Source organism: Cyprinodon variegatus, unplaced genomic scaffold (assembly GCF_000732505.1).
Source record: "Cyprinodon variegatus isolate N-32 unplaced genomic scaffold, C_variegatus-1.0 Scaffold494, whole genome shotgun sequence".
Taxonomy (NCBI): domain Eukaryota; kingdom Metazoa; phylum Chordata; class Actinopteri; order Cyprinodontiformes; family Cyprinodontidae; genus Cyprinodon; species Cyprinodon variegatus.
The window spans coordinates 424048-441858 of record NW_015150947.1 but is presented as its reverse complement, the minus strand read 5'-3'; the positions used below and the strand labels follow the sequence as shown (position 1 = coordinate 441858).

Sequence of the window (17811 nt, the reverse complement as noted above, 5' to 3'; positions counted from 1 at the left end):
CCTCCATTTGGACCTCCTCATCTTTATCACATCTGATTTCTACATTCTTGCCTTCACCTCCACTATTATCTCAAACATAAATGTTAAACTACAGTTATCGTCCTACACAAAAATCTCCACTGACATCAGTATATGTGCGTGCACAGTGTGTGCTCTGTGTTTAATGTTTTACGGGTCACTGTTGACCGTGCAAAGGTTCTAGAGGACAGAAGAGGGATAAAGCACGGGTGGTTGTCTTGTAGAGCAGCTTTAGCTTGAACACTGCCTGACTGTCACACTTTGCAATAAGCAAAGTCTCAAGCAGACAAAAAGCTTCAAGCTAAAGCTGCAGAGTAACATGGAAAGGAAAACCAGAGAAAACAAAACTAAGGGGAAAAAAATAATATTTTACTTTACAATCGTCATACTGAATTGGGTTAAACGAATGACTAACTAACTAATTAATTAATTAACTAATGAACTAACTAAATAACTAATTTGAATGGACTGTTTAAGTTGAGTTTAAATTCTTTGTCACTTAATATTATTTTTAAACATTTTTCTTAACAGAAACAACTCCTGAGATATAACGTTTATAATTACTAGAATATCTACATGAACTGCATAAAAAGATAAAAACTGTTTATATTTAAATTTATAAGCCATTTTATTTCACGACGGCTTGAGGTGGAACTGAATTTTGTGACTGCTTAGCATCGCCTACAACGCACAGAACCTACGTTTATTTCACAAAGGGCAATACATATAATATATATATACATATATTTGTTCATTTTAATGGCCGTAGATTTAAATCAATAAGATCTGAAATTCAGTTTCTCTGAAAAAGAATGCTACAAAAGACTAATAAGAAAAGGCAACTATCTCTGCAGGACTTTTTCCTTCCACTCAACTTTCCATCTCTATGCTTGTCTACAGCACTGAGAACATTCACTTGCTTTGTGTAAATAACTGTCTTAAGGGCAGCTTTTTAGAGAGCAGATGTCTATATCATAGAAGTCCTCTTTTATTCGTTTTATGTCAAATTCTAACTTTATCAGAAATTTGTATTTTTTGAATTGTTAGCTAGAAACAAACCCTTGAAATATATTGAAATACTCTGCATGTAAAAAGGGTTTGAATGTAAGTCTTAATTTTTTCACATCAGGTCCCAAAATTAAATGTGATAAACTGTCAAAGGCAAAAAAAATAAAAAAAAATAAAAAATAGAAAAATAAGTGTGAAATCAAACAGGTTTATTTGTATTGATAAAATGTGGAATAACTGTTCCTTCAACAATAAAAGGGTAAAGATTGTGAATAATTTAAGCTTATGGTTTCTATAATCTGCTTGTTTTGGAATCCTCCTCAGGCCCAGCAGGCCCATCCTGGCAGGCCTTAATGCGACCTAAAATCTCTTCCCATCACTTCCTCCAGCTTTATGATTTAAACCATATCAAAGGTAAGTAAAGAAAAGGAAGTTGCTCCTGTTAGGTAAATGTAGGTGAACTGCGGCAGAATAAAAGTGCCGGATAATTAAATTAAATAGTGTAATGAGGTAGAGAACCGAGACTTTTTTCTACAGGGTGAAAAGGAAAACAGCCAGAGTGGGGTTTTTTTTCTTACATTTTCATTGCTCTTTTTGGCTGGAAACTAAAACTGTATAATATTGAGGAGGTCTTTTAATGAAAGGTTCAGTTGTTCTATCTGCTTGTGTGAAATCTCTTTAATTAGCCCCCCTCTCTCTCTTTTTTCAGAGCTGGATCTGTACGCGCGTGGAGGAGCACGCGCTTTCCGCTATACTCTGGAATGCAGCCAGTCTCGCGCTTTGAATCCAAAACCCGAAAGCCTTTGATCTTTTTTTCCTTTTTTTCCTCGCCGTCTCCTTACCCGGAAGAGAACCCCCTTCCCTCACCCTCTCTCACCCTCTCTCTCTCTCAGCTGGGATGAACTCACACGTGGAAACGCTGGCTCGGATCCACTCTCGGCCCAAATTTAGTCATACAAAGGGAGAAAAGGGGGGAGAGAGAAGGGGGGAGGCGGAGGGGGGGAGAGTTGGGGATGAAAGAGCCAGCCGCCGCTAGATCAAAGGCAGCCGCGGCTCCGCCCCGCTAACCCCACCTCCGCGCTTTATAAAGATCTGCCTCCAGATCCCAACTTGGATTCTCACGCAACCTCTGAGCACTCAGACAGAAAACAAGCCTCTTCCAGCGCTTTTTATTCCTCCATGCTTTATCAGCTTTAAGTGAAAAAAAATATCCATTAAAAAAACTGACCAACTCGCTTCCTTTTAATTGTTTTGTTTTTAAAAGTTTTTAAGACATTTTTTTAACCTTTGTTTTTTTTATTTATTTATTTTCACTTACGTTTTTTATTCTATTAGTAATATTTACTCATCACTCTCGAAGCTTTGTTAAATAAAGAGCAAAAACAGTATTTTTAATTGGCCTGCTCTTTTATTATGGCTTCTTTTTTTCTTTCTCGAAATTTCTATAAAATGATAAATTAATTTATTTTCATAAGCCCTTAATCTGAGCGAAATACTGAACATCAGTACAGCAAACACCTGACAAACTGAGGTAATTATTCCCCTGCATTTAAATATAATTAATTTTAAACACCTTTTTTTTGTTATTTTTTCCAATTATCATTTCTTATTATGCATAAGCCGAATCTTTTTAACAATGCCTTCAAAAACTAAATTTCCTCAACCATTTGTTTTATTAGAATAAAATAAGGCGTTTATTTTTGTCTAAATAAGAAAAAAAAAATACATAGTAGCACGTGTTTTATCCTAAAAATTAATTAAAATAAAGAATAAATTCCACTTTTTATTGTAAAACCCGTCTCAGAATGTTGTCTTGTTCTAATTTGTAATTTGGACTTTTTTTCTCCAGGAGGTTTGGAGTTTGCAGCTCCCAGGCAGGCAGCGGCTGCTCCTGTCTCCCCATTTGTTGGAGCTAAATCTCTCTCTCAGGAGGAGTGTCAATCAGAGCCCCGGCTTCCCTTTCATCTCTCCTTCCTCCCAGTGACTGAAGAAGGAGGAGAGGGGGGGAGAAAAGGAGGAGGAGGAGGGAGAGCAGCTACATTATCCACACACAGAGGCTTCTGCTATCATTAGGAGCTCTGTAGGAGCGGTGGGAAGTCGCTCTGTTTTTGTTCTCTGGATTGTTTTGCGCACTTTTTTTTTTGCGCCACTCCGTCCTCACCTGAGCAGCTCTGGATTTATATGCAGCTTGTTCTCGCTGCATCCATCAGTTACCTGACTGTGACCCTGCAGATCTAACACCGAAGCCTCCTTTCACTGGATCAAGGACATATATTTGAAATGCACTTTTTCATTTTCACCGGATCACAGATGAATTTAGACAGAAAGTGAGATTTAAACTTGTTTTTTTCCCCTCATGACTTTAATCAGTGCTCTGAGATTTCTTGCTTTTTCACTAAGTTTGGAAGGAGGAATATAAAAAAAAAAAAAAACAGCTTCGCTCCTCCTGTTGCTTCAGCGTGAAAACAACTCACCGGCGGCGCGCCGTTTCCACGCCGCTGCCTCCCACCGTGACTCGGTTCCATTCGGATCGGAGTTCAGCCTCCCCGCAGCCGACCAGGACGCCCGGACCATGCCTCAGCTGTCGGGCGGCGGAGACCCGGAGCTCTGCGCCACGGATGAGATGATCCCGTTCAAAGACGAGGGGGAGCCGCACAAGGAGCAGATCTTCGCCGAGCTCAGCCACTCGGAGGAGGAGGGAGACCTGGCGGACATCAAGTCCTCCCTGGTCAACGAGTCGGAGATCAGCCCCAACAGCAACAGCCACGATGTGAGTCACGATGAAGGCGCACCGCCTGATCCTCCTCCTCCTCCTGCTGCTGCTTGGAAACTCTACTTTAACCACTGGCTTCCTATATAATTTTCATTTTAAAAACCAGAAAAAAAAAAATTGTTTGCATTTTAACTTTGATTCTTATCAACTGACCTGTGCTCCTTAAAATCCTAATTAAGATACATTTGAAGTTTCAATTTATTTTACAAAATGCATGAAAATATTCAAAACAAACAATTGAGATGAGATATTTGGGGCCTTCTTTACTAATGCATCCTGTAGCTACTAAAATAAAGTAAAAACAATTCACACTTGTAGGAGAGAAAAACATCCAGAGTCTGCTGGCATAAATATTTCCTCATTTATTCATCCATTTTAAGTGTTTATCCGGGAAATCTGAAAATAAATGCAAATATCAAAAACTGAGATTGGAGACTATGTGGGCCTTTAGAGCAGGGTGTGATAAGCAGCCTCTACACACAAACATGCTTAAAACCACTTTGGCCTGAAAATCACCTGAAAGTAATTTTATCATGCTTAATTGAAGAGTTTTAATCTTTTAAATAAAGCCTAAACATATCATGTTTGAAGGATGAGAATTGAGTGCTTTAAAATACCTACCTTCTTTTTTCCCTCCTGATTATGTGTTTAAAACTTCTCCATGTGAGGACAAAAAAAAATAAAAAATAAATTCTGGTTAAAGTGATTACAAATGATCAAGGATTAATTTTCTTAAAATGTCTATTAATTTCATGCAATGTATTCTGTTCCTGTAGTGTAGAAATGGAAAGTAAGGGCTTTTCACCATCCCTTTTTTTTTTATTTTATTTTATTTAATTTTTTACCCATCACATTCACAAAACAGCACAGGCTCCTCACCAAATGTCCCCTGGAGGCTGGATGTTAATGAAGTTACCTGGGTCCCTCTAAAGTCATCCTTAGGGGATGTGAAGTCCCCTAGAAAGAGGAAAAAATATATAAATCTGATTTTTTTTGTTTGCAAAAATGGCATTTGCGGGCGAAGAGAATCACGTGGAAATTTTAAATGTTGTCTGTCGATGTGTTCTTAATTTGTAGAAATCTAAAAATGGAGGCTAAAGCTATTAAATGTTGATGATAGTGGAGCAGTGGTATTGAAAATAAGTTAATTTGTAAGCTCCTTAAGGACATGAAGCTTAATTAAGTGTTTCCTCTGAAGCTTTGATGAAGCTGCACCATGTCCCCTCTGTGTGTGTGTGTGTGTGTGTGTGTGTGTGTGTGTGTGTGTGTGCTTGTTCTACTTTAGGTGCCGAGCGCCGGAGTGCCCGTTTACATCTCTTGTGTGTAACTGTGATTTTTAAGACCTTCCTGACTGATTTGTTTCTGCTCTTGTTTCCATTTCGTTTTCTTTCTTCCAGGCAGCTAGACAGTCCCAAATAGCGGCAGATTCTTACCATGAAAAACACAGAGATCATCCGGATGATGGTAAGTGTGAGTTTGTTAAATCTGAGGTATTTTTAAGTGCCACAGATGTTGCTTTAGTCATGAAGGGAAAGGTGACTCCAGCAGAAGTCATCCCGGTTTGTTGTTTTTTTTCTCCTCTTCAAATTTTGATTCTGCTGGTCCAAGTCTAGTCTGGACATGCTGTGCCTCTATAAACACAGCTACCTGTTACCTCCGGCAGAGATGAGGGCGCCTGCAGAAATTTGCAAAATAAGAAATGCTTAAGAAAAGAGGTAGTATATGTTTGATTTGCTTCAAAACTGAAAAGTAAATCTAGGATCCTATATAGGAAAGGGCATTTTAAAACATCCTGGCCATCCATCAGCTGCCTCACAGTTTCTGCTATCGCATGCAACATGTTGCCCCGCCCCCCAGGGACTCGTTGCTCCCTGGTTATTGTACTCTGACCCCATGCCTGCAGGTCATTGTCGGGGCTCTTCAGGAGGAGCGTGCCTCCTCTTTGTTCCCCTTTCAATCCCTGAATGAGTCCCCCCGCCTCATAACCAAACACTGGACCTAACAACAACATCCATGTTGCCATAGGCCTGTGTACCAGGACCCCTCCCCTCCCCTGGCCTTATTACAGGCTGCAGCAGCTGAGTGCTGCTGCATTGAGGCCTCTTGAATGAAGCTCTCCCTCTCAGGTCAAAGGCGCAGAGGAACAGTTGGGGCGTCTCCTGTTTTGACACAGTCTGTATGTTCTTCTAATTGGTGCTAATTGGCACAGAGGGGCTCCATTGTTCCCCGGTATAATGCAGCCCTCCTCTCTTTGACGAGGCGAACAAAAGGCCCAGGCGCAACGGGGCGAAGGGTTAAAGCCACAGACAGCGATATCATTACTGCACCCTCAGACCAGGTGAACTTCAGAGTAGCTTTGTTTAGTAAAATCCATTCAGGATGAGAAGCTTCTGGTTCTGGTACTTTAATAAATCCAAAGATTATCAGACTAATTCTGGTTTTGCTGTGTTTTGGAACAGGAAAACACCCGGACATGTACAGTAAAGGCCACCCGTACCCGGCTTACCCGGGCTACATCATGATGGGCAACATGAACAACGACTCCTACATGAACAACGGCTCCCTGTCGCCGCCCATGGCCAGAACGGTGAGTACCAGCCCGCTCTCTACTTCTGGTTCAACTGAACTTGAACTGAAACCCAACAGAGGGAAAAAAAAAAAAAAAAACTGATCGAAAGAAACGCAGAAGGTTCCTGATTCCAAACAGATAATTAGCAATTACGTTTCATTTCAAGTGCAGTAAACACAATGTCCGCCAGTGTTAGGCCTAAAGACACCAAGATGTTGATTGGAACAATAGAAGGATTTAATTCTGCAGCTGATCCAGGCTACTTTTTTTCTTTAATATTATTTCATGCATTTTTGAATCTAATTGAATTATTGTTCTCTACAAACCTTCTCCAGTTTCTGTGAAAGTGGTGCTGGGTCTAATAAACTGTAGAAAACCCGGTTAACTGTTAGAGCTTCCTGGAGCAGAAACTCCTCTGATACTGGCAGTATCAGAATATTTGCTTTTTTATTTAATTTTTGAACTATCAAACAATCATTTTTATCAGGATCTGAGCAGACTGAATGGTAACAGAAGGTCTGGTCTCAAGGTTTTTTTTTTTTTTGTGGGGGGGGGTGTCTTTATTTTGAAAATGTTCCACAACATACCGGTTCAATGAAGCAAAAAGTAATTTAAATTCTTTCAGCGCTTTTCAACAATTTCAGTTAAAACTCAATTTTATTGCATCAATCTTTTTTTTTTTTTTCATCAGTGTACAATATTTACTTTTTTTGGAGATAGCGGGAAGGGGGGTGAAAAAAAACAAAACAATTCTACTACAATACCATGTACCTAATAAGGACAAATATGTCCTCTTGTAGAAAAGAAATAAAATTAAAGATAAAAAGATGTGACGTTTAGAGTTTATCTTTAGAATCTGCTTTAAAGCCATAGGGAAGTCATATCTAAATGTCAAATCATTCTGGCATAAACATGTATCTATATGTACTCTTTGTCAAACCATATTTCTATTTAAAAAAAAAATATCCTGTCTTAAAATCTGTGTTTTTTTTGTTTTTTTTCTCGTTATCTTATGCAGGCCAGTTACGTCAGCTTGTACACCTGAATTCAGCCAATCATATATAAACGGTCATCTGTCAATCAAATTTTTCGGTCATAGCATCTTGATTCATTTGTCGCAGCAAGGGTTGAAATGAGTAATAAGAATAATTTCCTTTCCCATTGAGTTCCGTCCCAGTGTTCACGGGGATGGACGTCTGTGTCTTCAGCAGGCGTAGAGCTAACAGAACTGGTAGCGTTGGGAGGCAAGGGCTCAAACATGTACGGCTGTAAGCGTTCTACACCAAACCAAGCTTCTGCCGCCCTGGCGTCCTCTTCCACAACATCTTCGTCCCCGCTTTCCTCCTCTAAATAAAAAATGTATGACGGAGGAGACTCATCCACGACCTCTGACACTAAACTCTCCTCCTCTTGCATGTTTCCGCTGTCCATAGCGTTCCTTGACAGTGTCGTTTCTAAGTCACTAATTTAGTGCTACTTGGTCCCAATGGAATTTCTCATTTGGAACCTACTAGCACTAAGTTGCTAACTGGTTAGCAACATGCTTCAGAGAAACCGACCACAACCAAACTTGTTTGCGAACCACAACACTACAAAACAATCCAACAAGCCACAACAATCCCGCCCCCTTGATAATCGACCAATCACATTCACTTTATTCACTCGTGTAAAGTCGTGCACCACTCGGGAGAATTCGAAAATGCAATGGTTGGAGAGGCCGCTTCCTTAAGACTTTAATAGCTGAGCTTGTGCACACAAACAAGGAATCTGCCTTGGCTTAAATTCCGCTCTCATCAAGGACATTTTGGGGGGAAAATTAATTGAGGTCATTTGGACCCATTTTTAAACCCTTTTCTAACATTTGGAGGATACGCACGAGAATTTGACCTGCATGTTTGTGCGTTCATGTGATGGAATCTAAATAGAGACAGGAGTGGTGATAGTAGGGCAGGGAAATGTTAGCAGCCCTGTAGGATTGACTTAAACCAAAACAGACCAAACAGGTGCTCTGTGTGGTTTGACTACGGAGCGTACGCAAAAAAACCCCAAAAAAAACAGCCACTTTCAAACTCGGGTTTTAACTGAGGCCAAACACCTTCAGACATGGAAAGTCCAGATATGTGTGATGACATCTTTGTAAATACCAGGGGTGTGAATTAATAAGAGTCTGATGATGTGCATTACACTGTGATTTATTCCAGTAAATCACAATAAAATAACAAAGATGTGTTGAGATTTTTATATCGATATGGCTTTACAAAACCTTACAAGACGTCCTTGTTGCTCTGCTGTGGGTGGTGCAGAGCACACTTATAATGGGTTCTTCAATGCTGCCATTTACCTACTGGATGATCGTCTATAAATTATTATTTTTACATTTAAATTTCATATTTTGAATCATCTAATGATATATCAAAATATCTATACTTTGAATTGATGTAATTGTTGTCTATAGAAAAATGACATATTTGATAGAATCAAACTTACATTCTTGGCAAAAAAATGTTTGTATAAAGTGTTTTTACAAAAAGGGAAGACATGGTTGGATGGGTCAAAGTATGTATGGATTCGATGGCTCCATTCAGACGCTGTCATTGCATTTAACAGTTTATTCACCATGTTTTTTCTCTTCTTCTACTAAATCCTCTGTGGTGCATCACCTCTCATTTATGTTGAGTTGGCTCTCAAACTGTTGGAAACGCCCCCTCTTTCAGGTAGCCCGTTGGTGCAGGGCATTGACTCACAACAGGTCTCCAGGGATGTATTCACGCTAAAAAAGTAAATTTTTCTGCTTGTGTGGTCCAGACTAAAAGTAGATTTTATTCTTATTCTTTAGTTCAGATTTGTATTCAAATTGTGCTTTTTCCAAGGGAACTACGGCTCGGAGCAAATTCTGGGAATTGTCCCATTGGTCAGAAATTACTTTGGAAGGACAAAGCAAAGAACCGTAAATGGAGAAAAACTAGCATCGAGCACCTTGGTTTTAATATTTATGCAGCTAAAAAAACTAGTACGAGTGTCAAAATCAGCTTACTTAATGTAAATTATCAAGATTTTTTTTGTTGTTTGTTTAATTTCGTGTTGGAGAATGCATCCTTAAAGGCCGAGCAATTTCCACCACTTGCTGGTAGCAGCGTTGCTAAGCAACAGACAGGAAAGCAGGTGTTATTTTTCATATGACGTTTAATGCTACGGTGGCTAGCTCAGTCCAAAAAGATGATGGAGCAGACGGAGGCCGGTTTGTATTTATACCTAAAGCGAACCGCACCAGAGTCTGTTTGAAACCGGGCCGAGACCACCTGCAAAATCGAAATCTAAATAAGTCATTTTTTTTCTTAAAATAAGTGCATTTATTTTTGAATTGAGGAGGTAAAAGATAAATTTTGCCAATGGAACAAGACAATTTACATTTTAAATAAGAAAACACAATTGCATTGTCTTATTTCAAGTGCATTTTATCTCAATCTTATTTTAAGAGTAAAAATACTCAGCCCATTGGCAAATCATCTCATTTACCTGCTCAAATTAAGGGTAAATACACTTAATTTAAGAAGTTTTTACTTATTTCTAGATCGTTTTTCCAGTGCAGAACAAGCGGGGAAATCAAACTGGTTGTTTTGAAGCGGAGCAAATGTGGCAGGTGTCAACATACTCCGAGCTGCAGCAGATGGTGGTCCTGATAAGGACCAAGCTTGGTTGCAACCTGTTAGATCCAATCTTTTTTTTTTTATCTACAAAGTCGATGAAGTGCCTTTGATTTTTTTTTTTTCCCTTTCTAGTTCTAAGTTTTGCCCTCTCAAAAAAAGAGGCTGGTGTATCTGATGCTCTTCCAGATCCCTTATCTCTACCTTTAGATAGCTGGACATGACAAAAGAGGTCCAAATGTTGAATCAAAAAAGTTTCTGCTTCTGTCCACGCACCAGCTGCTGGTCTCTGGATGGCCGCTCCCTGCGTCTGTTTCTGTTACAAATTTCTCCTCCATAAAATGCAGAAATGTGCAAAAGCTGTCCACCTTAAAGCCAGTTTTCTCTCTGCGTCTGTCCTCGGAAGACGAGCTGTCCAGGAAGTGCTCCCACCTGGTTGGGAAGAACAAAAAGGCCCCTTCTTCTTGTTGTGAACTCTGCACATCCTGTGAGTTGGTTTGAGCCGCGGAGAGCTGTGAAGTGCGGGCTCCGTGTTGTTGTGAGAGTCTGTTTTTGGGAAGCAGATGTGATTGTCGGGGGTAGAGACCACATGCTGAGTGTAAAGGATCCTCTTTCACACGCAACTCTATCATGGCATGATGTTAAAATTGCGTCGTTTCTCCTTTGAAATAGTTGCAGGAGTGAAAGAAAGTATGACGGCGTTGAGAAAATGGGATTAATTCAAGCGCATTCCTGTTCAGTTTATAAGTAAAACTCTGACTTCTGATATTCAGATTTCTGTTCGTTTGTTAATCCTTGGCACCAAAAAAGACTCATAAAGCTCTGTATGGAGACCAGCTGAGTGTGTTAGAGGAAATTAGCCCTCAGTGCAGATGTGTAAAACCAGGCAGTTAGGGGGCAAACTTTCTGCCCCCAACTTCTAAAACCTTTTCTTTTACTGTGGTTAGCCCCTCCCCCACCCGTTTCTAATAAATAAAAAACTCATTTTATACACGTCTCTGTTGCTTATCCAATAACAAGTTGTGGAAGAATCCTGGCTTTCTCACTGATGTCAGCTCGCCTGCACCGCTGCCGGCCACCGCAGCTTCAGTATCTGCAGGCCTGGGATCAGTTTTCACCCAGATCAAAGCCACATTCTCCCTTTCATTCTCTTCCATCCTCAGCCCCTTCCCCCCCGCCCACTATCCCAGCAGTTTAGATTGATTTCCATTGCCCATGACATTCCTGCACATGCTGGACTCCAATCATGATGTTAGGATTTGCTGATTGTCAGCAGATTTTTGGGACTCCCAGCTGAGCAGAGTCTGCCACAAAAGCTCAGCTTAGTGATAAATTAGTGCTTCATAGCCCCAAAAATATTAAGTTATACAGAGACTCATTCAGTAGGTAAGGGCAATGTGTTGGTCTTGTGGTTAAAATGCCTGTTTGTTTTTATTAGTTTGGATCTTATGTCAATGAGGAAATGATAAAATAACTTTTCTAAATGGACACTGAATAAATGTTAATTGCACCTGGTTCGCATTGCAAGATTTTACACAGAGAGCTGGAAAAATTCAGATGTCAGACAGAAAATCTGACAAAAACCTCTTAAAATCAAACCTGAGTTCAGATTAAGCAAAACTGTTCGACGAGGAAGAAGAAATAAAAATCAGACATGTTGATAGGACGCTATTTTAGGTCGGAGCAGTCCCCTTTTCAGCAGAATAGATCACCCTCAACACACAGATTAGGATTATCTCATTAGATCAATCTGAGCATCTAAATAGCATAAACCTTTGTAGGAAACCTTTTAAAACTGCTAATTGACCAGGTGATACAAAGCTTAATGTCATCTAGAGCTGAAACAATTAATCGGCTTAATCGATGATTGAAATAATCTTCAACTAATTTAGTAATCGATTTATTGTCAACTGGAGTATAGAGTCCTTAAGCTGACAGAGTGACCTAATTTGAGCAGTAATTATATCAAAATTGTAAAAAATAATACATAATAATTTTTAATTTAAGATAAACAACCTTTTTGTCTGTCAATATGTCCAATCCAGAACCCCTCAAGTGGAAAATCTTAGTTTCAACTAGTTTAATTTAGTAAAAAATCTTCTTTAAGGAACATTTGGCCATCAGATTATTAATTGATTTATCGAAAAAAATTATTGGCAGATTAATCGATTTGCAAAATAATCGTTAGTTGCAGCCCTGATGTCATCACACCTTTACTTTATGGGTCACAGTTTTAAACAGGAAGCAGAGGTAGCAAACTGGTGGTGCACGCCATCTGGAAACGGTGAAAAATTGAATCTGTTGTTTTTATTCAAGACTCCGGCAGTGGAAACAGCTGATCATGTGAGGTAAATGTTCGCTACATCAGAACTGATACAACAGAAGTGTCCATATCCTCTTTAGTACATTTACTGTTTGTCTATATAAAAATAAAACAATTAAAAAGCATAATTACATGTTAGACATTGATTTACATTTAGACATTTCCTTGAGCATTGATGTAAATCTGTCATATCAGACAATGGAAATAATGTGATTAAATGACTTTATCTTTGCATATTTTGACCACAAACTCACCACTGCTGCCAAAGATGATGATAATAATTGTTGGGTTAGGGGTCGTGCTGAAAGAGACCCAGAGTGGCAGTCTGTGGGAGTGGGGCTCGAATCCAAAACCTCAGGATTCCAAGCTCCCACTATCCGACGATGACTAAAAATCTGAAATGTTTTCAAACGTATTGCAAACTATGATGCCCCTCTTTTTTTCCAGTCCTTAATGTCAGCCATAGTTGCATTGCTTTTTTTTGTGGATTGCTTTAGGTCCAGGAAAAAAACACTGAGAACCTTGATCTCCTCTGTTGAATGGGAGCGAGGATCTGCTGTATCACATCTTCTTTATGGGATTACATGTACGGTGGGGACTGTGTCTGCTGCGACTCTTCTGAATCAGTCCTTATGATGTAATATAGGAATAGGATCTTGAAATATTAAGTCACAAAATCTCTTAACTCGACTAAAGCCATGTCCCAAAGCGGCTTCCATGCCTCCGTTTGCATCATTTTATTTGGCTAAATCAGCATAAAGGAAAAACTTTGTTTAAATCGTTTGCATGGTAGTGTTTTTATTAGCAGGTTGAATAAAACCCTAAAAGTTCAAAGGTCAAACCTTTTTGTTCTGCATTAGGTCAAGGTTTGCTTCACTCCAAGCATCCAGCATGCAAGTTTTTCCTGAATCTTCATCAGAGCAGACAAAGCGTTTGCATACATTTTCATGAGGTTAAGTCAAGTTTGTAACTGGGATAAATTGTTTCAGGTTTTCATTAGCTGTGGATTAAATGCTATAAACAAGTGGATCTGATGGTAGAGCTGTGTCGCTACTGATCAGTACCTTTTTAGACTAATTCAAACTAGGGATGCACGATTTTTGGCCAATATCCGATATGCCGATATTTTAAAACTCATGTAGCCGATAACCGATACCGATACTGATGTTAAAGCTGGACAAAAATAAGTAGGCATTGAAAATAGCAGTTTTGTTATCCATTTCTGACACTTTGAAAAATAATATACTCAAATATATTTTCATATGCTGATATCAAATAGATTTTTAAAAACACGGTATCGATCTATTTTACTTTGAAAATCTCGTGAAATTTAATCGTTCTGTTACAAACTCTCGTGATATTTTGCAAATTCTTGTGAGATTTTGTTAGTAAAATAGATCAATACCACGTCAATATATCAACATATAAAAATATGGCAAAATTTCGTGAATTTTCGGGGGATTTCGTAGCATAACGATGACGTATAGCAATATTTCATTAGTAAAAGAGATTGATATGGTGTTTTTAAATGGCAATATATCAGCATATGAAGATATTGTGATATTTTAATGTATCAATATTTTTTCCCTCGTCTTTAGAAGTTTTTAAGTCTGTAAAAAAGAAGTTTTTGAGGAAGAAGAAGAAGTAGTATTTTTTTTTTTTTTTTAGACTTTAGAAACTCAGAAGCTGATCAAGTATCGGGTTAAATATTGGTGGGGTGGCCGATGTCCGATATTCAGTTTTATGGCAGATACAGGCCGATTATATCGTGCATCCCTAATTCAAACATAAATATATATTTGCTGCTTTGTTAAATGCATAGGGCAATGCCAGGGCCTAATTTATTTATAGCAATGTAGCTTCTTCAATTCAGCCAAGTGAATGTTGTGTATTTTAAAAGTATTTTGATTTATTGAATCAGTAATTTCAGTTCAAAGAATAGAATTGCTGGTTTTTCATTAATTCTCTTTTTTGTCTTCAATAAATCATTGCTTTAATATTCTCCTGTGATAAATATGGTTTTAAATGCTAAAGATGATGTTCAAACTGAAGTCTTGTACTGACCTTCTAATGTTTGGAGAGTTATTGGATCTGAAAAAGCACCATATCTCCTCCCTGTTTGATGTGTGGATGAGGACGAATTCACTGCTGTCCAGCGTTTTTTTTTTTTGTTTTTTTTAGTCCAAACATTAAACATATTTAATTTTACTTTATTCAGTTTATCTATATCCCATCATTAGTTAAAGCTCCTGTATTAGTTCGATGTTATTCTTTTTTTTTTTATTTTCTGTGTTGGTGCAGAGATGAAGCACACAGGTTTGGTTCTGACATTGAGGAGGTAGAAAAGTCTTGTGGGTGTTGGAAAAAAAACATAAAAAAAATTTCATTCTTGGTGTCGTTTGCTTTCATTTTTTGATGGTTAGGATTGAGGGTTATGTCTCCATTGCAGTGTTTTTTTTTTTTTTCTTTTTTTATTCCCTTTGGATCCTGGGTTGCAGATCCTCATGGCGAGGATGAGGAGGAGGAAGGAGTGGAGGGGCTGCAGCATTGGGCTTCCTTTGATGTAGTGGGAACGTGACGGATCTGCCAGCCAGTGTCTCGCAGCGTGGAATCGCTAACCCGGGCTTACCTAACGGGATTTGGTCGGACCGCTCCGGTGTCCCTTAGTGGCATGTGTGTCCTGAGCTCATGCCCTTAGTGCTACCATGGAGGATCCCTGTTAGAGAGAACACTGCATCTCCCAGCAGCCCTCCATGTCCATGCATCTCTGTCTCGATGGCAGCTCTGACCACTCTTTGCTCCTGGATTGCCTTTAAGCAGCTGAAAATCCTGTAGAGATCCCATCCTTAGCTCAACGTTTTCTCCAAGTGTATTCATAATATTAAAGAAATCAGAAATTATTTAAAAAAAAAATTAATGTTTAGTTGCTTAGTTTTATTCTATATGAACCAAATTTGTGGAGTAAAGCTGACATCCGTTTCATCTGTGGAGCAGATCTCATGCTGAACTGTGCTGCACAGTGATGACCCCACAGCCAGGCTTTCCATTGCACTGCAGCTCCTGCAGTGTTGTTGAGTTTTATAAACAGCCCAATTAACGCCAGAGTTTCCTGCGTTGTCTGTGGTGCCGGTCGACACGTTTGCTCCGTATGCCCCATGTGGATCTAATCACCTTATCTGTGTTTTCATCCTGGTAAATGGAGCTCGGCAGACTGTAAGAGGAGACGAAGATCACGGATGAAGGTCTTCCTGATTTAGTTACTTCTACTAATTTTTTAAATTTTAGATTATTTTAGTTTTTATTGCTTCAAAGTTCACCGTTTTAAGCGGCTCAGCTTGTCGCCTTTGGTTGCATTTGGTTTTTAAAAGCTAAGGGAACAGAAGAAGGACATCTGTTAACAATATTTCAGCTCCGGCGCTGAAAGCCCCTCAGACTGTGAGTTTCTGCATGTTTGAGAAAGGCAATAACCCGTGAGCGTCGCATGCAGGCTCGCACATGACGCACCTCAATGCTGTTTATTTTGGATACGTGTTGTTCTGAGTAGACAGAGGGCTGGTAGACGATGACACTTCCTCCATCTCCAAAACGCCCACAGAAGTGGACGGAGCGCCGCCTGGAGCCAGCCGCTCGGGGACAGACTGCTGAATGGAGGCCGCGGCAGCTGCTCACAGAGTTTCACTCTGCACCAGCGGCCTGCTGCTGATCTCCAGGGGTCAGTCGGCGGCCTCGCCAAGGTTGTCCCCGATGCCTGGTTCTGGTTGATTAGAGGGGGTGGGGACTTCCTGTAACGGAGGATAAGAAATGGAGACTGGGAGGCTCTGCTTGCATGTTTTGTTTTTCATCAAATTGCTCTTGCAACAGTTGAAATTTGAACGCTGTGTATGTACGGGATCAAGACGCTGATGGTGTGAGAACCATGACCTTCTGTGTTTTGATGCAGCTATTGGAGCAGAGTTTGAAAAAACAGTCTGTTTATTTTTGCTCTGTTGTGCATCGTGTTAGATGACTCCAGCACCACCCCGAGCCACCACTGTTAAATGCCCAAACACCATCCTTTCTGCACTAACCATTCATAAACCTCTTATGTTCCCCAGCTAATGCTACATTACATCCTGGAGCTGCGAACCTGGTCTGCCCTTTTATAAGCTGATAATATCTTTAAAGCTCCATAATGACACTTCAGACGATTCCTCCTTTTGTATTTCATCACCAAATGTGTTAGTTTGCAAACATTACACATTTGAATTTACTCTGATTGCTGCTCTTTATACTTAAGTTACATTTGACCCATCTCTGATATGGAGATAATATCTGATCCCAGTTGAGTTACAGTTCCCAGGCAGGAAAATGGTTCTGATAGCAATGCATTTTCCTTTAAATGCATTAAAAGGAGCATGCAAGCAATTCGCTATGAGTCATGTGTTTAATGATGATCAATATGTTTGATCCATCAGAGGTGTCGAGGAATACTGTTAACCTACAAACCGGCCGATATTTCTGATACCAATCTAACCAGTTCCTGATGTTTGCTGCCGAGTTTCCTTTTCAGCCAATTCTTAAAGCCGATATTTCTTCCTCCTCCCTCATTTACATTATAATAACTAACACAATGATAACAAGCTCACCTAATACATGCATGTATTGACTTAGACAACCTTTATTGTCATTTAGTACACACAGTGTATACAAAACAAAATTTTTTGTTTTGTGCAGCTTTCAGAACATTTCCATTCCATAAGGTGCAGCAGTGATATTGATTTGGTGTTATCAGTGTGATGCAGAGTTTTTGACATTATTTAGAGTTTTCTCAACAGTTCAGCTATCTGATGGCGGTGAGAAAGAAGCTGTTGCGTAATCTGCTGGACCTGCATTGAATGCTGCAATTGGCTGATTAGTTATATCATCTGCTACCCATTGTTTTTTTTGTTTTTTGTTTTTTATCTTTACCAAAAATTTTTTTATATCATCTAAAAATATCGGCTAGCTGATGCATCATCTTTCTCTACTTAATAACTGCAACTTTTTCTGTGTTAAATGTGGCCAGAATCCATAATGGAAATTCAACCTCCTACTTTTGTGTCAGAATTTTCAAATTCAGGACCTGAATGTCTCATTGGGAGATTTTTTTTATGTTTTTGAAAGTTGAGGAGATTCTCCGCTTTTCCTCTCTGCTCACAGTTGACTGACAGCTACTAACCTTAAAGGGCAGATTATTACCCCATTTACACTACCCTTGAAAAACCGAACCATGCAGTGACCGGTCCGAGCTCGGATCAGTTAACACGGCCGAGCTCGGTTCTGACGACCGTTTACACATCACGCTATCTCGACTCCTCGCCTCCTAGTGACGATCTGCGGTATTACTGCCAGTATTGAAGGAGGAAATCAAGCAGTTGGTGGCGGTAATGCACCAAAATTTGTTTGCCAACCGCCATGAAACACAAGAAGAAGAAGAAGAAGAAGAAGAAGAAGAAGA

General features: G+C 39.5%; 1 protein-coding gene across 4 annotated transcripts in view; it reads left to right on the top strand.

Moving 5' to 3' along the window:
* Positions 1 to 2912: 2912 nt before the first annotated feature.
* Positions 2913 to 17811, top strand: part of lef1 (lymphoid enhancer binding factor 1) — a 68494-nt gene continuing 53595 nt past the window's right edge. The window contains exons 1-3 of one of the 4 annotated variants that reach the window (XM_015390356.1): positions 2913 to 3796; positions 5197 to 5263; positions 6259 to 6386. In XM_015390356.1, the coding sequence (XP_015245842.1) occupies positions 3599 to 3796; positions 5197 to 5263; positions 6259 to 6386 (393 nt within the window). In that variant the 5' untranslated portion in view covers positions 2913 to 3598. The remainder of the gene's footprint in view (positions 3797 to 5196; positions 5264 to 6258; positions 6387 to 17811) is intronic. The other 3 variants (XM_015390355.1, XM_015390358.1, XM_015390357.1) reach the window with 3 other exon arrangements.